Source organism: Myxocyprinus asiaticus, chromosome 16, assembly GCF_019703515.2.
Source record: "Myxocyprinus asiaticus isolate MX2 ecotype Aquarium Trade chromosome 16, UBuf_Myxa_2, whole genome shotgun sequence".
Taxonomy (NCBI): domain Eukaryota; kingdom Metazoa; phylum Chordata; class Actinopteri; order Cypriniformes; family Catostomidae; genus Myxocyprinus; species Myxocyprinus asiaticus.
Genome location: NC_059359.1, coordinates 7,507,702 through 7,533,847, shown reverse-complemented (window position 1 = coordinate 7,533,847; position 26,146 = coordinate 7,507,702). Strand labels below are relative to the sequence as shown.

The window sequence follows — 26,146 nt, the reverse complement described above, 5'->3', positions numbered from 1 at the left end:
CAACTGTACCTGGAATGGGGACAGTTGTAACAAAAATGCTTGTTGTCTTCAAACACTAATGGTAGAAAATAGGAACAATGTACGCAGGTTTTAGGCATTTATTTTGTTAGAAGACATATTAAGGTATCTCATGTGAAAAAAGGCATGTTTATTCTGCTCTGTATTTGTGCAGTACAGCAAAAAGCAAAAAGTATTACGACTGTACTCGGTCAACCCTACTTTATGATGCTTTTTTTTTTTTTTTTTTTATGAAGCATACTGTACCTTTGCAACTAGTAAACAAAATTGAGATAAATGCTGTATGTTAGAGGATCTTTTGAGATCAAAAGAAAGAGTCTTTGTCATATTAATGATTGTGTTGTTTATAATAAACAATATTTTCACAGCTGTTTGTTTATACAGCCTTTTATTACTTTAATTATGAGATATGTGAAAAATGCATAGTTGTAAATGCATTATTAAACATAGATTGATTACCTTACAGCATTTCTGCAACTGTTACTTGCATTTTAAAATGTTTGCAATCTAACTTATCTTAACTGTTTTTCTGGTTTACCTACACTCTGTACAATCCTGCAAAAAAGTAAGATATAAAATATCCTTGTGTATGTACACCGATCAGCCACAACATTAAAACCACCTGCCTAATATCGTGTAGGTCCCCCTTGTGCCACCAAAAAAGCGGCAACCCGCAGCTATTCTTCTCACCACAATTGTACAGAGCGGTTATCTGAGTTACCGTAGACTTTGTCAGTTCAAACCAGTCTGGCCATTCTCTGTTGACCTCTCTCTTCAATAAGGCATTTTCGTCCACAGAACTGCCATTCACTTGATGTTTTTTGTTTTTGGCACCATTCTGAGTAAATTCTAGAGACTGTTGTGTGTGAAAATCCCAGAAGATCAACAGTTACAAAAATATTCAAACCAGCCCATCTGGCACCAACAATCATGCCATGGTCCAAATCACTGAGATCAAATTTTTTCCCCATTCTGATGGTTGATGTGAACATTAACTGAAACTCCTGACCTGTATCTGCATGATTTTATGCATTGCACTGCTGCCACATGATTGGCTGATTAGATAATTGCATGGATGATTGTTTGTTCCAGATGGACTGGTTTGAGTATTTCTGTAACTGCTGATCTCCTGGGATTTTCAAGCACAACATTCTGAATTTACTCAGAATGGTGCCAAAAACAAAAAACATCCAGTGAGCGGCAGTTCTGTGGATGGAAATGCCTTGTTGATGAGAGAGGTCAACAGAGAATGGCCAGACTGGTTCGAACTGACAAAGTCTATGATAACTCAGATAACCACTCTGTACAATTACGGTGAGAAGAATATCATCTCAGAATGCTATTCTGGGATGCGGGTTGGTGCTGTTTTGGCGGCACGAGGGGGACCTACACAATATTAGGCAGGTGGTTTTAATGTTGTGGCTGATCAGTGTATATATACATATTGTTATTTAAGATATCTATACTTTTGTAGCCATATACATTTATAAGCTCTGTATAGGTTTCATTTGTAGGTCGAGCCACAATTGCACATTGGATTACCCTTCTTGGTGATTATCTTACTATATTTTGGTGTCTGATTTTCAAAGAAAACAAGCATATATTATGGTAAATGAAAACTGAGGTGTCCACAAACATATTAAACCCATAGTACAGCACTGACAATTGTTCTTGGCCTCCTTGAGTCAGAAATTGCAAAAGATATTTTACAATTGTCCTTGAAACAGGTTGATCAACACGGAACATCTGACTTCAGTCTGATCAACAAAAGATATCTGATCTCAACGTGGAATATTTCAGTCTCAAATAAAACATTTCTCCACTCTGAATGGCTATGGCATGACAGCCCGGGCCATTTTGTGCACTCCTGGGGAATTCTCATACATCTGTGAAGACAAAAAGGAATGTAAAAGGGAGAGGAAGTAACAAAGTTTGTTTTTAAGATACAGTATGTTGGTACTAATTGACAGTAGAGCTGGGTGGTATGACTGTATATAACTGTGCGATGGTAGAAATGTGTCAACCAACAGGGATATTGCTACAGTTTACTCCACGGTAGGACTGTTTTTTTTGTGTTTTTTTTTGTTTTGTTTTGGTTTTTTTTACATGTGAGAGAAGATGAAGAAAAATTAACAAGTTATTAAGAGTATAAGGTGAAGTGACTTTAGTTGTTTACAGTGGCTGAGCAATGTCACATTAAAGGGATAGTTCAACATTTATTCACTCACAGTATGATTTTCATTGCATTTTTTTCTCCATACAATAATAGTGAATGAGGCTGTCTATCTGTTATAAATCCCCTTTTGTGTTCACAGAAAGAAAAAGTCATAAAGGTTTGGAACAACATGGGGGTGAGTAAATGACAGAATTTAATTTTTGGTTGAACTATCCCTTAGAATTAAACATAGAATTCAGTTAATCACAAGTGTGCATATATTGCCTATTTTTACAATGGCTTTGAATGTCATCCAAACAGAATGTAAAATACATCACCTGTTTTCTAATCTTTAAAAAAGTTTGTTTTGCTGCTTTGAGTCTTCTGTTTTTATCTGAAGTGTTACATAATGTGAAGCAGGTTTTTGCATTGTTCCCAGGCTTGTCATTCACTTTTTGGTTTGCATCCATCAAGTTCCAAATAAATATGAGAAAATCAAATAAGATGACGCTGACTTACCTTTCATTTGTATTTAATTTAAAGTATTTAATTTACTGGATTAGTCAAACAAAAGCATTACTACATGTCTTTTTAATATATAAATCTTTTTTTCCATTGAATTTCTGCCAAAAAAAAAAAAAAAGACAAGGCAGGAGAAAAGGTAGAGGGAAATAAATTGCGCTCATTGGCTCTTGTGTGTATTGTCAGTATTTTTGTTGAATGTGTAAAAATGAATGAGATTTGAAGACGGATCAGCTTTTCCTTTCTCCCCTTACAATACCTCCTCACCCCCCCTCACACTTTGAGAACCACTGCACAAGATGGACGTCTTTGACCATTTTAATGCATTTCCGGCGATGTGCATTTCACTGCAGGATGATACTGGAAACCGGATGTGTGTGCGTCTAGTTCACACCGGGTTTGGGCTATGTATGTGTGTGATGTGGATGTGTCTTTAGCGTATTTCAGCTTGGATTGCATGTTTTTTCAGCTCATATCGGTGTGGATTGCTTGTGAGCCAGTCATAATAAGATTCAAGCTTTGCAAAGGAACTGTTATTGAAGGATGAGGCAGTTAAAAGCACTTGGACCCGATGCAAAGTAAATAAACAGTTCCATTCATTAGTTTTTCATATGTCATGATGACTGTTTGATGACTTTATGGTGCTGAGTTTTAACAGTTGTGCTTGAGATGAACAGTGTAATATATTCGGATGCAATGTGCTGGATGTGTGTTATTTCTAAACCCTGAAATGTAGTTTTATAATGTTGTGTGGAGCTTGTTCATTCTCTTCTGATTGAGTTTCAAATATGGCTGTATTTGAGGGGCTGCACAAGGTTAGCCAATCATAACAGTGGGCATTTATATTGAAGTTTTAAGCAGACGCTGAGGCCAAAACCAAGCATTTCAGACAGAGGGCCAGAGACAGGGTGGAAAATAATCATATATTACTAAATTATGACAGTTTTTGTACAAAAACACTTTACTAGCATTATCAGTGGACCTCATGGAAAATAATAAACTATAAAAAAAAAATAAAAAATAAAAAAAGAGCACTTCTTGACCACTTTCAATGCTTTTTTGAGTGTTAAATGAACAAAATCTACCTCCCTACCTTAAACCTTAAACCTAAACCTAACCAATAGTGTCAAAAAAAGCAAATGCAAAATTTTCTATGACACTTTCAACTATGTCCACTTGCATGCTCCTCAGGACTTGGACGTCTTTCGCATTGCTACAGTGTCAGTTGAGCGTTGCACAATTTAATCACACATGAACAAGCTTGTAAATGTACTTAGATATGTAATGTAAATGTTACAGTTTATCGGCTTACAAGTCATGTGCTATAGTAAAAGTATTTAGCTGTCATAAGATAGTTTAGTGTTTATAAAATGTTAATCTGTTGAAAGGGAATAAAAGTCGTTGTTGTAGCGCCACTAGTGTTCATTGCACCTGTAAAATGCTGCGATACGCAAGCTACTGTACAATGAGCAACGTAAAAAGATTTTTTTTTTAAATATAGGTACAGAAACGTGATTTTATGATACCAGGTTGCACAAAGAGTAATTCTTGCTGAAATATATGAATACTGTGAAATAAAATAACTCATACCTAGCTATAAAATTGTTGTATATTTTGGTCATACCACCCACCTCTATCTGATAGTTTGGTCATCCAGCTACACTCACCCTCATGGCTGTAGATATCCAGGGCAGAAAGCGTGACACACGTGTGTAAACGCCAGGCTTCTTGGCCATGGCGCAGCCTGTGCCCCAACTTACCACCCCAAGCAAACGATAGCGACTGGTCTTAGAGAGGATATCTGCTGCTACAAAAGGACCACCACTGTCTCCCTGACATTATATGAGAGACAATATAATAAATATCTTCTATCCATTCACAATACCACACAGAAACATGTACTGTACATTAGGTATGAATGTCGCTCTCTAGTGGCCACAGGACATTGAGGCTCAGCCAAGAGTGGTAGATACCTGGCAGGAGTCGGTTCCTCCCTTCTCATAGCCAGCACAGAACATGGTTGTTGTGACCTGGTTGTCATAGTAATCAGGGCCATTACACACAGCATCACTGATGATAGGCACATTTGCTTCCTGGAGGACATTGGCTTGAGTGCCTGCAAGAGGAGATAAAGAGTGAAAGAGTCAGAGCTTTGGTTTCTCATATGCAGTATTCTTTATAGGAATAGTTCACCCAAAATGGAAATTCTGTCATTATTTTATCACCTGTATGTTGTTCCAAACCCATATTGACTTTCTCTCTTTCTCATGAACTCTCATTAACATGTTTAGAAAAGCTATGCCAGATGAGCTATGTGAACTACTTTCATGATACTCTTAAGGTGCTTTTGTAGGGTACAATGTGACTAAAGGTCACCCAGGGGTAAAAGGCACTTTTGTAATGCAAAAATTACAAAAACTACACAGCAACATAAACTACCACTGTACTTTCCTTAACATCTAATTGACACTATGCATGGCAAAATATTCCTGATCCATGAGATCATTCCATGCAATATCTAAAGTTTGATTTTAAGGTAATTTGATCTAATATTTAATAGTTTTTAAAATGTTGCAAATTTATGTAGCTAATGAGAATCCCTGAAATTATCACATGTTTTGAGACAAAATATTTATTTATCATTTTTAGTTTTGTTCAAGGTGATTAAATCAAAAGTTTTTTTTTTCCATTTTTGTCCAATAAGTGTAATGATAGTATTTGGGGTAAAAAGACCCCCTGTTGCAAGGGTTAAAGGCCCCTATAAAACACATTATTTTTCTTAAGTGGGACAATAGATTTGTTATAAAAAATTGGGCTCACATTGACTCATCCAATCACAATGGAGATTAATTTGTTTATAGAATACTTGAGATGTTATGAAATGCCAAATGTGATTGAAATTAACAGAAAATGGTTAAACCTTTCCTGAAGTGGTTATTTTTAGCATTATCATAAGTTTTTCCTAAACAAAATCATCAGCATCTTGCGGTCTCTGTAGTATTTGCCTCAATTGACAACTTTTGCTCTATAACTATTGTCCCTATATTAACACGATATCACTTTAACCCCCCTAGGGGCCTTTTACCCAAAATGTGGGATATAAAGCTCCATTGCTATCTTTTTTTTTAATTTATATATTTTTTTTTTTTTTATGAATCAAAACAACCTTTTTATCATTTATTTTTACACAAATTATGTTGCTCCATCAATATTCAATAAAAGTACATTTAGTTTTTCAAACTTGATACACTTTGTGACCAGAAAAAAGCCAATTTTCCTTAAGGTGTACCTTTAGCCCATTAACCCTGTTTTTAAAAGCTCCAATGTACTAATCGTATGCTGTAGATTACCACCAACAATACTTTCAACTTGTCCCTTAGTGTTTGTGAAACAAGAAATGTGTTTACGGTACAAACACATATCTCATAATGTAAAGCTTATCATGTAAGTAGGCAGCACTGTCAATAAACATGTACTGTAAAACTATCACACTGTTTCTAAAGTATATTCATAGGAATTAAAAAGTATACATGATAACATAAGCATGGTGTGATATAATCTACACTTAGAAAACTAGTCCCACATCAAAAGGAGGATTTAGCCAACTCTACAGCTTAAGTAACAAACATTTCATTTACCTCTATTATAAGTGTACCTACTGTAAATGTGTGTAGCATTTTTACAAATTAGGTGTTAATCAACAGCACAAATGCGAGACAAAGACATTAGGCTGAAAAGGCGAAATATTTCTTTAACTTTCAAGCTCAACAACTCTCACACAGGTCACTAACACAAAGGTCAAAGACAGAGTGTGAGAGACTGTAGGCAGACAGACAGCAAGTCTCCAGTTTCAGTAAAGACAGACAGTTTTTAAAGGTGATTATAAATGCTGTAATACAGCATTCCAGTGACCTTTAATTATAGACAGAATGAAGACCAAATGAGAAATTATCCTGCTGTTGTTACTAACCATAATACTCCATGTTACCCCAGCCAGTAACTGTACCCATCTGCCCATCCGCCAACCGCTGGCCGTATGTCGGTAGACACACTGGCTGAATGTAATCTAAAACACAGCAGAAGAGATTATGTCAACAGACAGGAAGTTAGCAACAGGCAGATTTGATGTAATTAAATATATGGGTGCTTCTTCAACTTCAGTCACTTTCATGTTGCAGAGGTTGATCCTTATTAAAACAAACAGATGAACTTTTTTCCTTTTGTTAAATGAAGGTCTAATTAAAACTGAATGCCTTTTATGTATAGATTTGACTGTTTTCAAACCTTTCAATATTAAACTATGAAAATCCATAAAAAATTATTACATGTTTATAACTGTAATAATCTAAACAAGTTTAATAAACATTAACCAAATTTTTGTGTGAAAATTAATTATAAATATATATATATATATATATATATATATATATATATATATATATATATATATATATATATATATACACACACACACACATATATAAATCATATATATATACACACACACACACATATAAATCATATATATATAAATCATATATATATATATATATACACACACACACACACACACACATATATAAATCATATATATATATACACACACACACACATATAAATCATATATATATATATATATATATATATATATATACACACACACACACACACACATATATAAATCATATATATATATATATATATATATATATATATATATATATATATATATATATATATATATATTATTATTATTATTATTATCATTATTATTATTATTATTTTTTTTTTTATTATTACGACTGCCCCATAGTTGTGGCATCATTTCAACAACACTAAACAATTTTGTCCTTAAAAAATTCAAAAGTTAGTGTACTTGTCCATTTGTTTACCAAGTTGACAAAAAAAGTGAAAAGCATGCTTGAGATGGTATACAAGACAAGTGATGTTTGAAGAAAACAAGGAAATCAAGGTAAATATCACTTGTGAGCAGAATATTTTAATTGGCTGCCAAATTATGCAACAAGTGATAAAATATTTAATATGTGTATTTAATAGGATACAAAAAATGTTAGTTTTAAAATTAACCTTATAAAGACAAAGGAGTCAGCCATTTTATTTCAAAAACATAAAAATAAAACAAATGTTTTTCCATCAATGTCATTTCCACCACAGAACTCTATTAAACACATTACAGAATTTGAGATGTGCTAGAAATGACTAAGATTTTTTTTTACAAATTACAAATCTCCTGTGATGCACGCACAAACACTGTTGGACATTGTTAGTAAACTCGTAAAAGTGTGAAAAATGTTTCAGTGAGACTTTCTAGAAATTCACAGTGCTTAAAGTGCCCGAAGTTGAAGAAGCACCCATATATACTGTAAATAAATTCCAATTTCCCTAAGTGACATTTCAAAGTGTTTTTTTTTTTCAGAAATTTAGCAGATTTGTCATATTTGATTATTAACTAATTATTAATATCATCTAAAATTTCTATATTTATTGAAATACCTCATACGTTTTGTGTAAATATGTAGCCCATATAGGCAATTAGTACAAAAAATCATATTGAAATGTATTATTAAAAACTATACAAATAAGTTTAATATGAATGTCTTTGAATTTATTCCATTTTAATTCTACTTATATTTAAAGTCAGCAAATAAATTGGAATTTAAAATGCATTCTCAATTAAATTCTGAATGGCGCACAACCCTGTTATACACAGTCAAACTGTGAACAAGCATTAGCAATACTATGACATGCCACTAGAAGGAGAGAGGAGCACGTTTCTTTCTCACCGTTTCTTCTCCACACAGTATTCTTTCTAATTATTGTCATGGAAAAAAATACATTTTCAAAATCAATTCCAACATATACATTAGAACATTAAGGTTAACAGTGACAGAAAACTGTATATATAGAGGAGCTTAGTCCTTGCTGAAATGTCTGCCGGTATTGTCTCTGTGGAAAAAGAGTAGCTTTGTTCTCAGTAACCTGAAACCAGAAGGACATTTTACTATAATGCTGTTCACGCAGACAGGCTTGTAACATACCACTCACTACCTTAATGAAAAAACACCACAAAACAGACTCCAGTTAAAGGGCTAGTTCACCCAAAAATGAAAATTCTGTCATTTTTTTACTCACCCTAATGTTGTTGCAAACCCATATGACTTTCTTCCACAGGAGTTAATGATGACAGAATATTCATTTTTGGGTGAACTATCCCTTTAAGCTAATGCTATTTTGCTCAGTTTGTCCTGAGTCACATAGAACCATCTCTTTTATGATCAGACATACTTACATTAAAGTCTGTAACTTTGTTTTAAATGACAGTTTCAGTAGAAAACCAAAAAGTAAGCAAAAACAGGAAAAAATGTAAAATTCCATTTATGCATTTGGCAGACGTTTTTATCCAAAACAACATACACTGTGCCCTAATCAAGCATGACACAATAATTCCAGCACATATAATGTGTCTGTCCACATTGAAAATGAAAATAATCAAGGCCATGTGTGGCTTTAACTGTCTGATCTAAAAATTTGAAAAGGCACATACACACATGCATAAGTTCACAGAATTTTTTCACTATAAAGTGTCACTAATGAGAAGCACACACATCTCTGAAGCTCAGTTAATACAGGACTCAAAACATTGGCAAGTATAATTACTTTTGTGTGCTTTATTATCATGCAGTAACACACTGATGTAATGACTGATGTATGCAATCATGAAATCAGAGATCCTCTCCTCGAAATCCAAACACAATTGGTCAAAAGAGACGCATATTACCAGATGTAAATGACGATGGTGCCTGTTAATACCCATCTTAACGCATCTTAACAGCAGGCAATAAACAAGGCACAAACAGTGTTTTTTTTTGGTTTTTTTAACACAAAAGGGTACTATCACAAACGTCTCTCTTATTAAATTATAGACTTCTGAGCTCTTGTTTTATGACTGTGCATAAACTCACCCGTGAACTGCAGAGGTTGTGTCAGTGCAAGGACTGCAATATCACGACTGTTGTCATCAATGTTGGCGTCGACAAATGGCAGGTAGCTGCTGTGGTATACAACTGTCTTCACCTCAGCAATCACAACATTCTTTCGAATGGGGGTGTTATAGATAGAGCCCATTAGAACCCGCCAGCGTGATGCATGACGGTACCTCCTGTCAAAGGGTGAAATCATAAATACAAGTGTGTTTTTGTAAATAGGAATGTGGGTTTACATGTTTTGCTTCCATTTTTTGCCAGAAGAATACGTGGGGATGGCCCACAAGGAACAAAAGTTTCTTAAATAGGCCAAAAAAATCAAATCTAAAAATGGCTAGAGGTGTACGCATAGATATACTTTTATGTAAATGAAAGTGAATGGTGACTTAGGCTATTTTGCCTAACATCTCCTTTTGTGTTCCATGTATGGGTTTGGAACAACAATGGGTATGGGTGAGCAAATGCTAACAGAATTTCCTTTTTTTTTTTTGTTGGGGTGAACTATTCCTTTAATGATGCTGCATGTAAGGTGTGTAACTCACTCAGGAAAGCAGTGAGCTGCACTGACAATCCAGCGGTCAGAAATGATGGATCCACCACACTGGTGAACTCCATCATACTGTAAGCTGACCTGCCACGGCCACGAACCCTGTCGAGCATCTACTCCCCCAACAATCCGTTCTTCAGGTAGCATGCGACGACCACAGTCTACAAAATGAACAATTAATTTATTTGTGTCGAAGAAATATTCAATATGCTACTAAATGAGTTTAGTGGCGTTGCTTCTCACAACTTACCTTGACAAATGACCTCAAGAATCTGACCTTTGTCACATTTACTGAAACAGAAATTAAACAAAGTTTAGAAGCTTCAGAGAGCTAAAATATAACTTTTCTTTATTTCAACCAGTTCTTTATTGATTCTTTTTTGTTTGCCTGATTAAAATCTGAAAATGTATTTCTTGAATTGTTCAAGTCAACATGAAATGCCTTTTGCAAACCATTTAACTTCTGTAATCTGACGAGTGAAATAAGATCTTTGATCTAAAGTATAATTGGATTGTAAAAGATGGGTGTTTCATACTAGAATGAAGCCAGGTGTTTGGAGGGGAGGGGTTGAAAAGTAAGAGGGACTTGTGATGTCAGAAAAAAGGAAACAATTTATTACATTTGATAAAAGATTGCAAAGGCAAACTTTCTGATCAATTTTGGAATACCATGCTGATGAATCATGCAAAAATAGGCCCAGTTTTGATATCATGTTGACTTTTTTTTTTCCTCCCAATTTGGAATGCCCAATTACCAGTGTGCTTTTAAGTCCTTGTGGTCACGTAGTGATTTGCCACTGAGCTACCCAGGCCCCCTGATTTCATGTTGACTTTAAACATTTTTAACTCAGTTTTAATCCTATAAAAAGGAATCTCTTACCAAGGATAGAGGGCTGTTTTTATCTTTTTCCCATATGTTAACTCACTCTCTTTCACACAGAAAAAATCCTGGTCACCACCATTGTCAGGAGCACAGGTCACTGAGAAATTTACTGCTCTGAATGGAAAGGAAAATACAAAAGACTTCACCAAGACAATTTTGTGGCTTTTTTGAGACTTTATTTTATAGAACTTACATAAATTAAAGAAATAGTCCACCCAAAAATACAAATCTGCCTTACTTTCCCTGGGTCTGAAAATTTTGGACAAAAAAAATCTAATTGCAATAAAAAAAATTTAAAAAATGTATTTCGATTTAAACTGTGAGATGATTCTAATAAAATAAAATAAAAACCTAAGTGTTTTCATTTGACCAAAATGTAGTCATGGACAAACACTTGAGTCTTCCTAAAAAGAACCAGACTAAATAAATTAAATAAAAAAACATAGAAAACATAAAAACAGAGAGGTCTAAAATGTAGGAAAAAAAAAAAAGAAAAAAAATGATTCACATAATTTTCACATTGTATCTGTTCATTGTGTGCCTGTTTTTGTAGAATTTGTAATAGAGTCTCAAACCACTTTTCATCATTATTTTTTTAACCCAATAATAAGTTATTAAGTTAAGAAATTATTATGGATATATATTTATGTATAATAATTAACAGCAACAACATCTACAGTACACTGTTTATGCAATATTTTCTCATCCTGCATGCGGCATAGCAATGCAGGCTTTTATTTTGACAGAAGCTTTTATTTTGGCCGTACACTAAAGGAATACATTTCTGTTTGTAGTAGAGTTGACAATGGCCTTTTAATGAGGAGAAATGCTCTCATCAACTCTTGAGTCCACAAAAACCCGGTGTTATGAGGTTTCTTTAGATTTGGATAGCAACTTTTAGCGGCCAAGCATATTTGGAACTACACAAATGTGCAATTAGTGAATCTAGAGTGCTGTAAATTAGCTTAGAGTATGTAACACTACAGAGAACAGAGCTGAACGATTTATTCCAATTAAAAGAGCTCCAGGTCACACCTACTGATGATATGGACCAATGGCAGCAAGAAGGTATTTAGCAGCCGGTAAGAAGTTTTACTAAAAGTTCGCTCAGGCGAGCTGTTACAAACCACCGAAACGAACACAAAAACACCTTATTTTTGGCCAGATTTGGTTCTAAATGACGTCACACCGGTTCGTTCTTCGATTTTGTATGAAGTATATTGGGGCCTTAAGACTGAAAATGATACGGGTTGGAACGACATGAGGGTGAGTAAATTATGGCAGAATTTTCATTTTTGGCTGAACTATTCCTCTAAGATAAATGACATTAAAATGCACAATAATTGATTCTATTTCCAAGATGATAATTGGACGTCACTCAAATGCAATATGATGAGGTCATGTGTCAACAATTTAGCATACTATACTGCAATGTTTATTGTGCAATTATGCCTACTGTTTAATTTACTATTTTTAATAAGACGTAGGCAGCATATAATGTGAACCGTGCATTCAGTAAATAGTATGCAATTATTCCATTCCTAACCTAGCTGTACTCTCTTTTTCTCTGTTACTCTCTCTCTTGTTTGTTACCTGACAAAGCCCATTTCCTCACAGCTGATACTGGCAATGAGCTGGTTGACACTGGATGAACAGACGTGTCTCCACCTCCACTGGGTGGAGTCAAACACTCGCAGCCTCTGGTCTGCTGCACTCACCTGTACTGCATGAGGTAATAAAGACTGGGTGTGTTTTGAATGCCATGTTATCAAACTATTCATACTACTGTATTTTTGCAATATGAAGGATGCACTGTAGTTCTGGGTAAAGTATGCATGTTTTCTGTATGCATGTTCTATCTGGATAACATTTGCCAAAATGTACAGTGCACGGGATACTGTATTCTACAATGCAATGTGCTCAACGACTTTTTTAACATCTCTTTTTTGACTCATTATTTGATTAGACTGTCAAAAGTAAAGTAATTTTTATCGTATTTACAACCAAGCCACGCGCTGAATGAAACATGCAACGTAGTGAGGTCATATGACAACAATGTAGCATAATGTTATTTGAAAAGTTTATTGTTGCATAATGCATATTGTTTCACAGAATATTATTTTAAAAGTACGTAGTATACAGTATATAGTGTGCAGTATGCATTTAGCAGTATTCTAGCATTCCATTTACAAACATAACAAGCAAACATGCCTTATGAAATACACAACTCTTGATATTGTTCAATTTATAAGCATCAATATTTTTAATATTATATTGAATTATATTACTTTAATATCTTTATGTATGTACGTTTTTATGTATGTAGAAATACATTGTTTACCATCAAATAATCCTGTATCTTCTGTCGTCCTGAGATATGTGACTAAAAAACAAACATTCATCAAGAGAAGGTTTAATAAATCTCTGGATAATTTTTCATTAAATCAGTAGTTCCTAAGGAAAGCCAAGCAGAGCGTCTTACCAAGGGCCCAGATGGTGGCTCCCAAACCCCCAAGTATGATCAAAATCAAAACTACTGCAGCGACCACTCGACACGGACTGAAGATGGTCATCCCTGGACTTCCTGTTGGACACAAACTACATTCAGTACAGAAAAAAACAAGCTATTTAAACATTTCTAATAATGTCACAGCGTAAATTTAAAACATACTGCGAGATATTGTGAACCAGGTAAAACAAATGTCTGTGAGCAAACACATAAACCATGACGGGGCTGATGAAAAGAACAGAACGCTGATCAATAGTCCAAAGTCGTCAATTCCTTACAGCTTAAGCAAACCTGGGACTAAATCCCAGTGCCACAATCATCTCTCTCTCTCTCTCTCCACACACACACACACAAGTGTCAGTATGTCCCCAGACAAAACCCTAGTTCCCAGAGGTGTAGCCATGTCAGCTTATTCTACTGGGACCAATACTGGCAATTTTCCATAACCATGATCCTCTTAAGTAAACCACACAAATGCAGTCACATACTGTATATATGACTTTTGCTAGTCTCCTGCTTCTCAGGTTCTCTCCGCAGTTTCTCCTCCAGAGTTCCAGAAGAGATCTCAATATTGTCTCAAACTGTGCCAAAATACCATTCCGCAATCAAAAGACAGAGATTTCAATTTGATCTAAAACATTTCTTATCAAATCCTACCAAGACAAAAGCCATTGATTTTCAACTTCTCTCAAAGGAATAGTCCACCCAAAAATTTAAATCTGTAATCATTTACTCACCCTCATGCCATCCCAGATGTGCATGAATCTCCTTCTTCTGCACAAAGATTTTTAGAAGAATACCTCAGCTCTGTAGGTCCATACAATGCAAGTGAATGAGGTCCAACACTTTCAAGCTACAAAAAGCACATAAAGGTAGTATAAAAGTAATCCTGTTGTTTACTCCATGTTTTCTGAAGCGATCTAATTGGTTTTGGGTAAGTACAGACCAAGATGTAAATCAAAAAGTTTTTCACTTTAAATCTTGCCATTGCAGTCTCTAGACACAATCATGGTTTTAAGCTAGATTACACTCTCTAAAGCTTGATGCACGCGCAGAGCACTAGATGGCACTACGCAGTGTAATCGAGCTTAAAATCATGATCGCCAAGGAGACTGCGGATGTCATGATTTATTGTGAAAAAGGAGTTACATTTTGGTCTGTTCTCACCCAAAACCCATTTGATTGCTTCAGAAGACATGGATTAAAACACTGGAGTCTGATGGATAACTTTTATGCTGCATTTATGTGTTTTTGGAGCTTCAATGTTTGGGACACCATTCACTTGCATTGTATATACCTACGGAGCTGAAATATTCTTGTAAAAAATCTTTTTTTGTGTTCTGCAGAAGAAAGAAAGTCATACACATCTGGGATGGCACGAGGGTGATTAAATGATGAGAGAATCTTCATTTTGGGGTGAAATATTCCTTTAAGAAATTTTTAGAGAAACATCTTTAGGCAAAGTTGTTACATACATGAGGTCCAAAATTAACTTGCTTAGCGCCAAATGTGGGTAAATTTCCCTTTGGCGATTAAACTTATTTAGAAATTGCTTTGTTACTTTTCTAGGAATTTCAAAATAATGCATGCTTGAAATCAAAATGAACAAAGAAATGTATCACAATATATGTCTTTCCTATTTGTGACATGAGCGAATCAAATTAAAGTGAAAATAGAGGAAATGTACTTAGGAAGCCAAACTTTAAACTTCATGAAGCTAAATTCCAGAACTTCATGTAGCAACACATTCCTGGTGCAAATTTGAGGAACAAAATCACAGAGTATCACCGAGAGATGCCTAGAGTGACAGTGTGATCTGAGGGAAAGGGGCAATCCCGAAAACATATTGCACTCAACAATTTTTTATTTTTTTTGCACTTTGCACATTTTTTACTTTGTTGGAGCCTATAAATAAATAAAAAAATAAAAAAATAACTATTTTTTCTTACTTGAGTGTGAGATCTTTTTTCAGTTTTAGATTATACATTTTTTAGTCCATGTACCTTAAGCATTGAGACATTGTTTGGAGTTTGGACTGATACTTAGTGCAGACATTGTTGTGTTCAAACAGGTCTCCCGAGCAGTCCCCCGGTCTTCCACTGGTTGGAAAATCATATAGTCCCGCCCCAAATTCACACTATTGGTTAAGCCAGTGTTGCTGTTTTGAGCTGGTTAGGATGCTCAAACAAACAGAGCAATGTTTTGAAAGTGCCACAGAGCAAACAATCTACATGTGCCTACATTAAGCACATGTGTGGCTAGACTCATTATTCTCCACCTAAAACTGACCACCAAGAACAGAAATTGCATGCACATTTTAACAAAAACGTGCTTTTATGACTATGAGTGAGGACTTTCGTTCTGGTGTGATTAACAATAGGTCCATGTAAAATCAGGCTCAGGACAAGCTGCAGAGACTGTGCTGCCTGTTAAGCCCAGAGCAAACAAAAACACACAACAGGTTACTCTGCATCAGAACGTAATGCTTCATAGGGACATATTATGTAGACACATCAACTGAAAGTATTTTTATAAACATCTAATGACAATCATGATCAAAAACACAAAAAACGTAGGAAGAAAACAGGGAAATCCCTGAAAGGTACACTACGTAATTTTTTTGTTTACTGGTCGATACATGACATGAGCACATGGGAAATCGACACGTTTTTTTTTAAAGTTCATGTCCCCTGAAATCAACCCCTTTCAGCTGAATTACTGACAAGGACCATCCCGCATCACACATTTCCCACTAGTGCTGCTGAGAGCCCACTCTGCGAGCAGCGTCAGAGACACGGGTACTGGTGCCATGGGAACCAGGAAGTAATTGCGTTCATATAAAAAATTATGAGCACGATTCAGAGATTGCATTTAAGCTCTACAGTTACATTTTTACTCCACTGACAGTTAGGTTTAGGGTTGGGATTAGGGGTTAGTGTAAATAAAATATGCTTTCCTATTAAATTAATTACATCATTTACAACAACAAATACAGCTTGCTTTTGGCGCCACTCTGTGGACATTTCATCCATAAAGTTGGAGTTTACGTTCAACAGCACTTCCAGTTTTGGACACTGGGGAGCAGTGGTTTGAATTTCAAAGCACAGACAGATTTCAAAACAGCAAATCTTTCATCCTACTGTTTCCAGATTCACAGTGTGATCAGTCTGTGATACAAGAGTCATCTTGGAATTTATACTGTACTGACTCTTAAAATTTACGTGACAATGACAACATTTTTGCAAACCAAAATGACATGCTTCATTACACATTTGGTCCCCCAGTTAAATGTCTAGCGGGGGGCGACAAAATCGAGTGAAATGATGTTGTAATTAGACAAGGTTTTTAAGGTGAATATTAGATGGATGTTTTAATGAGTAAAGTGTACCTCCCTAACCTAAAACGTTAACCTAAACCTAACATATTGTGTTCAAAAAGATAAATGAGAGGTAAACAAAACAGACGTGCTTACCCTAAATCATCACAAAGGAGATAAAGTCAGCATAAAAGTAATCCATATGACTCCAATGGTTTAATCCGTGTCTTCTGAAGCGATCCAGTTTGTTTTGGGTGAGAACAGACCAAAATATAATTCCTTTTTCACTGTACATATTATCATTGCAGTCTCTAGGCATGATCATGATTTCAAGCTAGATTACACTTCCTAGTGTTTGACGAATGCACAGAGCACTAGATGGCGCTATAGGAAGTGTAATCAAACTTAAAGTCATGATCACCAAGGAGACTACTGTCAAGATGTACAGTGAAAAAGGAATTATATTTTGGTCTGTTCTCACCCAAAACCAACTGGATCGCTTCAGAGGACATTGATTAAACCACTGAAGTCTTATGGATTACTTTTATGCTGACTTATCTCCTTTTTGGAGCTTTTGGAGTTCTGGTCACCATTCACTTGCATTGTATGAACCAACAGAGCTGAGATATTCTTCTAAAAATCTTCGATTGTGTTCAACAGAAGAAACAAAGTCATAAAACATCTTGGATGGCATAAGGGTGAGTAAAAAATAAAATAATTTTCGTTTTGGGGTGAACTAACCCTTTAAGGTGTGAAGTGTAGAATTAAATTACTCAGAGCACCTTTAAAAAAGATTTGTAATGTCTTTGTCTGTGAAATCTCCTCATGAATTCTTTTAATGTCAGATCTTGATGATTCGAAACAAAAGAACATAGAAAGGCTGACATATCTTGTGCGATAGGAAAAAATGTGATAGTGGTGGTGGGGTTAACCTGCTTTTCCTTTTATGTCATTGTCAGCAAGGACATCATTACAAAATTAAACCTCAAAGGGGTGATCAGGACCATGATGCCAAGTGGAAGGGGTTTATTTTGCAATAAAGACCACACTGTAAAAAAGTGTCTGTAATTTTAATGGTAAAAGACTGTAATAATGCTACATTAAAAAAAAGGAAATTGGTTAATGAGTAGTTACCATAAAAAATACATTATTTTTTATATATATATTTAAAAAGACAGTACATGTAGTTTTATGGCAAAATGTTGTAAAAATAAAAAAAATTTTTAGATGTAAATTATGATTTCCCCATATAATTAACGGTTAAAATTTATGTTATGTTTAACAAGTGAGTACAATTGTTAGAATTACAGTAAAAAACAGTAATCGGGCATTCACAGAATTCCCTGCATGACCCATTACATTTCAATATATTTTATGGGTATAGTTATGTTTCTTCTTATTTTTAATATCAGTTATGTAATTTGGGGTGTTCTGCGTTATATTTGATGCAGTTTAGGTAATGTTTATTGCATAATTTAAATTTTACCTGTGTTACCCTGATGGTGTTTAGTGTTTGTGTGAGTGACACTGAGCACTGTCTCTATGTGTTTATTTGTCATTGCTCTTGGAGGAGCAACTATTGATGAACTTCATGTTATCATGTGTCCTTTTGTAATTACTATGGTGATTAACAACACATTATAAAGTAAAACACAGCTTTTTACATTTTCAGAAGGTTAATATATTAAGTTTATCATTTAATAATATAAAAACGACAGTACTGCGAAATATACAGTAAAAACAACAGTTTTAAACTGTAAAATTTACAGGTTGTTCTGTAAAGTTGTTTACATTTTTACTGTATTTTTACATAATTATTCTGGCAACCACAACCGCCAGGGTTTTTTTTTTATTTTTTATTTTTTTTTTTGTAAAAGCAGACAGCTTTACATTATGCTGCTTAATACAGTACATGGCTTTACCAAATAAATGAACATGAATTACTAATTCAAGATGAAATTATTCTATAATGCAGAAAAAGTTTGCCTGGGACATCAGTCAGTTATTTAGTCATTATACAAAAATATTTGACTGCAGAATGCCATGACCAATCAGAATCAATCATTCCAGACAGCTGTGGAATTAGATATAATATTTTTCTAGATTAGATGTTGGACTAAAACAGACTAACAAAGAGGAGAAAAACAGCTGATGTTTAATGGCCACATCATAACTCTCATGCATAGGCGTAGATTTAGGTAGGGATGGCAGGGACATGTCCCAACCAACTTACAGAAAATCAGATGTGTCATGACCAATATTTAGACAAGAATGCCACATACAGAACACTACTATGCAAACACAAGCCAGCCTGGAACTACTTGGCAAAGGTGCAGTCACGATGAAATTTTACTTTATTTTATCTCTGGTAGGCACTATTGTGCACAATAAATATCTTTTACATAGCTACTGAGAAAGATATGAATAAGCTAGAACAAAGGATACCATTCTCTAAAAAGAGCAACCCTTGTCATAACATAAAACGACATGATTACCACTGAACAGAACTTGAAACATAACTATGCTTTTAATTATTTTTAATTATTACTTTTAAATGTTAATGAATAACAACCCCAATTAGTCCCCAAAACCTGCTCAGACTGACCTCATTACTTATGGAAACACAACAGCCAATAGCAAGTCCCTAGGCTAAAACCAAAACAGATATTGGTTAAAGCAGCACATAAACAGCAGCACATAGCACCTGTTACATTTCTCAGCGCTGTTCAAGATGCACCAAGCACAGTCGTTAGTGATTACTGCATGAAGATTTTTATTTTTTATAAATATATAACTTTATGGCGATCACAAATAATTTATTTTTGTATCTTAGGTTCAATCCTTGAAATTAATACATTTAAACAAGCATAGTTTTGTTTCCTGTCTAAGTAAAAAAAAAAAAAAAAAAAGTGTTTTGCAAATGGCCCAAAGGAGGATTCATTTGAAGACACATTTGAAATTGAGCGACTTACTGTCAGATAATGAGGTGGAATAAACATGCAGGATTTAAAACGCAAGTATAACTGGAAAAAGAATTGATTGCCATCCCAATCTAAGAATGTTAGAGTCAGTTGTGCGGCAGGATATCACAGATTAACTTGCAGTGAAATAATTTTTATGCATTTACCCATAAAGTTTATAAAGATGTAAGGAGCAGAAAATATGCTTCTGGTATGTGTGTGTTTCTGTGACGATATTGGCATGTTTATTTAAACCCTTAACACTTACTTTGTTTACTCATTTTAAACCATGATTTGCACTGCACACAAATAACTAATATTGGCATTATATTCATGATGTTAGCCAGAGGGGAACTGGCCCCCACAGTGAGCCTGGTTTCTCCCAAGGTTATTTTTCTCCATTAACCAACATCTTATGGAGTTTTGTGTTCCTTGCCACAGTCGCCTTCGGCTTGCTCACTGGGGGTCTAAATACAATTATTATTTCACTATTTATTTTCATACACAATTTACAATCATATTTAATCAAACTACACAATAATCACTCTAAGACTTTATAGATATTACAGTTTCATTTTCTGTTAAAGCATGATTTTCTGTAAAGCTGCTTTGAAACGATGTATGTTGTGAAAAGCACTATACAAATAAAAATTACTTGACAAGTGTGAGAGAGTCGAATGCTGCATTCTCCCCATGATTTTTGCACATAGAACTTTTTATTTTAGCCCACCGTTTGTTTAGATTTTCATTTGTTTAATGCTGAATAACATTTTACAGAATGTCGCTTCATGATACAATTTTGTCAATGCACTGTAAATCTTGTTGAAAATAATATAACTTGATTTTGATACATTAATCTTATGTTTGTGTAATGGTGGCCAGCTGATAGGTAGATAGCTGTGCAATGTGTATAAACCTCACTCTCCTGACCTCAAGAGGTGCACTAGCGACTGTCGCTAGAGGCTGTAGCCTTTAGCCTCCTTGTTAGCGCACCCGCCTCCAATGCTGGAGACGCCAGTTCGAGTCCCGTAAGGAGCGGGTGGAACAGGAGCGTCACAATGGTGCCATGACCCGCGTAGGAGTGAGGTTTAGGGGGGTGAGTGTAACGGTGGCCAGCTGATAGATAGATAGCTGTGCAATATGTATAAACCTCACTCTCCTGACCTCAAGAGGTGCACTAGCGACTGACGCTAGAGGCTGTAGCCTTTAGCCACCTTGTTAGCGCACCCGTCTCCAATGCTGGAGACGCAAGTTCGAGTCCCGTACGGAGCGGGTGGAACAGGAGCGTCACAATGGTGCCGTGACCCAGATGGGAGTGAGGTTTAGGGGGGTGATAGTAATGGTGGCCAGCTGATAGATAGCTGTGCAATATGTATAAACCTCACTCTCCTGACCTCAAGAGGTGCACTAGCAACTGATGTTCGGGGCTGTAGCCTTTAGCCTCCTTGTTAGCGCACCCACCTCCCATGTCGGAGACGCCGGTTCGAGTCCTGTATGGAGCGGGTAGAACAGGAGCGTCACATTTGTTGCATTGCATATCGCTGCTACATTATCTATCAAGTTCATTACAAATGGCATTGCCCATCCATTACATGCAGCCACTGGTCAGTTCTAAACCAAAAAAGTCTGGATAATATTTTATATGGTGAGACAAATAAATAGGAAATGAGACATGTTATATTAAGAAATTGTGTTATTTTGCCAATATTACCAGACTGACTGACCGCGTTTTCTTAACACCAACATTTAGAATATTAGCCTGATAATATGTCCCTACCAACTTTCAAACCAAACCCATGCCCTTGCTCCAAAGTGACCAATGATTTTTTGTCCAAGCCCAGTTTTTAATGGCTACATTAGAGGTCAGAACAAAACTGAAACAGTGTAATGTTTTTCTGTTTGCCTGCTCTAGTTTCATTCCTGAGGATTTCCTCACTGTCTTGGTCTGCGGTTCTATGGCACCTGCTGTGACCTATTTGACCAAAGAACAAGCAGTACTTTTGTCTGAATAGGGGTGTGTATGAGAGAGAGAGAGAGAGAGAGAGAGAGAGAGTCACACAGATCTTCTTTATGGTACACTGCTCGTCTCTCTCTCTCTCTCTCTCTCTCTCTCTCTCTCTCTCTCTCTCTCTGCTCAAGATGGTCATACCTGGCTGGTTCAAGCTCTGTGGCCAAATTCAAATAATTCAGTTCCCTCCTAATGGAATACATAAATACAGCTATGATAACATGTACAATGTAAAAACAAAAGGTCCAGTAACACCTGTAACTCACTTGCAATAGGAAGTTCTAAGATTTGCTTATACTTTGACACATCTGTTGTTGAATATTATGGTAATCTATAATATGATTCAGTAGGTACTAAAGCCCTTTTGGAATCTCATTTTAAATTATTCTGAATCATCTCATTCTGGAATCTCATGGTGTTGGATTCAGATAATATGTCCCTACCAACTTTCAAACTTTCAAACCAAACCAATGCAAACCTATCACACAACACAACTATGTACTTTAAGTTTAGTCCTCCTTAAAGGAATATTCCGGGTTCAGTACAAGTTAAGCTCAATCGACAGCATTTGTGGCATAATACTGATTACCACAAAAATACATTTTGACTTGCCCTTCCTTTTCTTTAAAAAGTAAAAAATCTTGGTTTCAGTGAGGCACTTACAATGGAAGTGAATGGGGCAAATCCATAAAGGTTAAAATACTGTTTCAAAAGTATAGTTACAAGACATAAACAATATGTGTGTTAATATGATTTTAGAGTGACAAAATCACCTTTTCTGTGTAAAGTTATAGCCAATTTTACAACTTCGTTGCTATGAAGATGTAACGTTAACAAACCCTAAAACCCTAAAACGACTGTAAAATTATGATTTAAACAACTTTACAGCTCAAATAATACATGAGTTTTAACAGAAGAATTATTATACAATTATAACCTTCACATTACTGCCTTTTAACCCTCGAAAAATTGACCCTAATCACTGCCATTGTAAGTGCCTCACTGTAACCCAGATTTTTGCTTTTTTTAAAGAAAAGGAGAGACGAGTCTAAATATTTATTTATTTATTTATTTTTTAATTTTAAATTTTTTTTTTTTGGTAATCAGCATTATCCACAAATGCTGTCAGTTGAGATTAACTTGTACTGAACCCAGAATATTCCTTTAAAGAACTATTAAACGAATAGTTCACCCAAAAATATTTTCTTTTTCATTACTCACCCTTGTGTCATTCCAAACCCATTTGCTGTTATTTTCCCAAGAAACACAAAAGAAGAATTTTTTTCCTTTCATTTTAAAATCCCATACAATGACAATTCACAGTGACCAGTGCTGTCAAGCTCCAAACAGAATCAAAACATCTTAAAACAACCATAAACATAGTCCATATGACCAGTTCTATGTGTGAGACCACAAATTAAGTCATTATTCACTGAAAATCTTCCCCTCTCTTGCAGCTTACAAGTTTTATTCTCCATTCCACATTCACTGACGTCATGCTCAGCTACTAAACATACAAGATCCAATGGCGTAATGACCACATCATCACATCGTTTTTTTAATCTAAATGCAAATATGAATTATATTTCAGAACTTCTGTGAAAAAAATAGCAGCATTCAAGTTTGGAGTGACATGACGATAAATAAGCACTTTCAATTTTGGTTGAACTATTCCTTTAATATAGCTAAAATGTCTAAAAACAATCAGGGAATTTGGCACATTGGTTCTGAATATGGGTGACAAAACATTTAAAACTAATACACTAATGTGATCACTTTGGCAAAAATAGATCACTTAAGTTCACACCAAAAACAGCTCAATTTTTGAGAGAGGGATAAAATGGTTCAGCTCTCCTAAGAGTATATATGTTCAATTCACCTTATAAAATGTACCTTATTTAATTTAATCATGATCTCTTTCCTTCATCCATTCAGCTACTTGTAAACAGCTGTATGACTGATTCCTGTCATTCATGACTCATGTTTGACACCCTTTGGCCTTAGTCAAAAAATATAACCGTTTCAGACTGACCAAATCAAATCCAGTAAATACTGTAACCCATCACAAGCCAGCTCAGTTAATATTTAACACATGAGTCGTCTGATGTCAACAAAAAAAAAAAAAAAAAAAAAAGGGAGAGAGGAGAAATATCTCAGTACTCACCTATCTTCTTGTCGGTCATCCTTATCCAAAACGAAAAGCTGAAAAAATAGATAAAATGAATGATTCTTCTTCAACAAATGTGATGAATTAGATTGGCTTTCTTTCTGACCTACAAATGTTTGGTGAGAGGGTAAAATTAATAAAATAAAATAATAATAATTCAGCTACGGTTCTGGGCAAAGATGGGTTAAACAAGTTAAATAAACCAAAGGGCAAACTGAGTGAAGAATTCAACATGTTAGTCAATGTCTTTAACATTAAGTAACATGTATTCAGCAATAATTCACTTTTTGTTTCATTTTTTTCTAAATGTCCACATATATTTTCCATTATTTTTAACACATTTATACACGAATGCATATAAACAGAAGAAAAAATAAAAAAATAAATAAAAAAGCTGTGAAATGTAAATTAAAGTTCAAAATGATGCTAATTGTAAATGAAAATATATATACATCCTGACACTTTTAAAGGCCTGATGGTCAGTTATATTTGGGAAAAAAAAAAAAAAAAAAAAAAAAAACATCTGAACGACCAAAATTACTTAAATAATAGCCTGGAGATTATTATGATTATTATTAAGATTTAAATTACCATGATCATACAGGATGAATATGTTATTTTCTTTTTCCCCCCTTAATAGTTTTAATTAGTGCTTATAACTTTAAATGTCTAAAATCTCACCTTTACCTCTCCACTGCAAGTTCTTGGATAAACTCTTGAATAAGAAACAATGAGATGAAGAAGAAAATCAGGCGTTTCCTCCAAATGTCCGCGCTGACATTTCGCTTTCCCCGGAGCCCGTCGCTCTTTTATTTTCCCGTTAAATGCAACTATTCTCCAGTAATCGGGACAGTTCTTCTTCTCGCTCGCTCTCTGCTGACTGTTTGAGTGGAAACCTCCCTCTTCCGGTCAGTAGAGTGTGTTCTCAGTTGAGCGCAGGTGTGCGCGCGCTGGACAGGTGAATCTGTGTGCGCGCGCGCGCATTTCACCTTTTGGAGCTGCTCATTTGATGAACCACACCATGTACATGGAGGACTGCAAGTAAAATTACCAATTGCCTGTAATGACGACAAGGTTACAGAATCATTGGCAATTGGGCATTTTTTGTGTGGTAAATATGACATAAATTGCTAAATTTCTAAACCTCTTCTACACAGCAATGGATTTACTTATAATAGTAGAGTCATTGAAATCGATCAATAATTTTTTTAACAATAAGGTTGAATTCATTAACATTAGTTGTATACATTAGTTAACGGTGAATTAACAATAAACCATCATTTTATAAACACTTATCAAAGATGTTAATTTTAACATAAACTAATAATTTTCATCAGTCAGTGCATTATGAACTAATATGAACTAACAATGAGCAATAGTTTTTTTCTAAAGTAACATTAACCAAGATTAATAAATGCTGTAAAAATATATTATTATTATTATTATTATTATTATTATTATATTGTCCATGAACGAATCAATTATGATACCTAATGCATTTAGTAATGTTAACAAATAGGATCTTATTGTAACATCAACAACAACAAAAACAACAACAACAACAACAATAATAATTATATAGACTATATCTCTAAAATGCTCAGATTGGAAAGAGCATGGATGATCTATGCTCAGCTTTCTGTTATTTAAGATAATAATGTTAATAAGTGAATCATCATCAGCATCATCATCATTATTATTGCTGCTGTTGTTTATATATATATACATATATATATATACAGGGTTGGGGAGTAACGGAATACATGTATCGGGATTACGTATTTAAAATACAAAATATAAGTAACTGTATTTCACTACAGTTACAATTTAAATCATTGGTAATTGTAGAATACAGTTACATTCAAAAAGTATTTTGATTACTGAAGAGATTACTTTGCATTTTATTGTCATTTGTTTCATTTAATATTTAGTCCTTTCAGATGGAAAACATTTATACATATAAATGATGCGATCCAAAGTGCATTTGAACAGCGGTGAAACACTTTCTTATGATGTGTTACATTCATACGAGCAGACAGAGAAGTACGTTTGAAGTA

The 26,146-nt window shown here is 34.8% G+C and overlaps 1 protein-coding gene across 3 annotated transcripts; it reads right to left on the bottom strand.

The window, feature by feature from the left end:
- Positions 1–850: 850 nt before the first annotated feature.
- On the bottom strand, positions 851–24,962 carry hpn (hepsin). 3 transcript variants are annotated; one of them, XM_051720270.1, is made up of 13 exons: positions 24,771–24,962; positions 24,087–24,124; positions 13,612–13,713; positions 13,471–13,512; positions 12,723–12,852; positions 11,127–11,243; positions 10,497–10,537; positions 10,242–10,407; positions 9,679–9,875; positions 6,666–6,761; positions 4,669–4,811; positions 4,363–4,527; positions 851–1,904 (listed from the first exon to the last, which is right to left on the bottom strand). In XM_051720270.1, the coding sequence occupies exons 2-13, from the start codon at positions 24,103–24,105 to the stop codon at positions 1,851–1,853; spliced, it is 1,272 nt and encodes a 423-aa protein (XP_051576230.1). In that variant the 5' UTR covers positions 24,106–24,124; positions 24,771–24,962; the 3' UTR covers positions 851–1,850. The 3 variants fall into 3 exon arrangements, with proteins under 3 accessions (XP_051576230.1, XP_051576231.1, XP_051576232.1); XM_051720271.1 differs by having other exon boundaries at positions 24,777–24,962; XM_051720272.1 differs by lacking the exons at positions 24,087–24,124; positions 24,771–24,962 and adding an exon at positions 13,801–13,848.
- Positions 24,963–26,146: the final 1,184 nt, after the last annotated feature.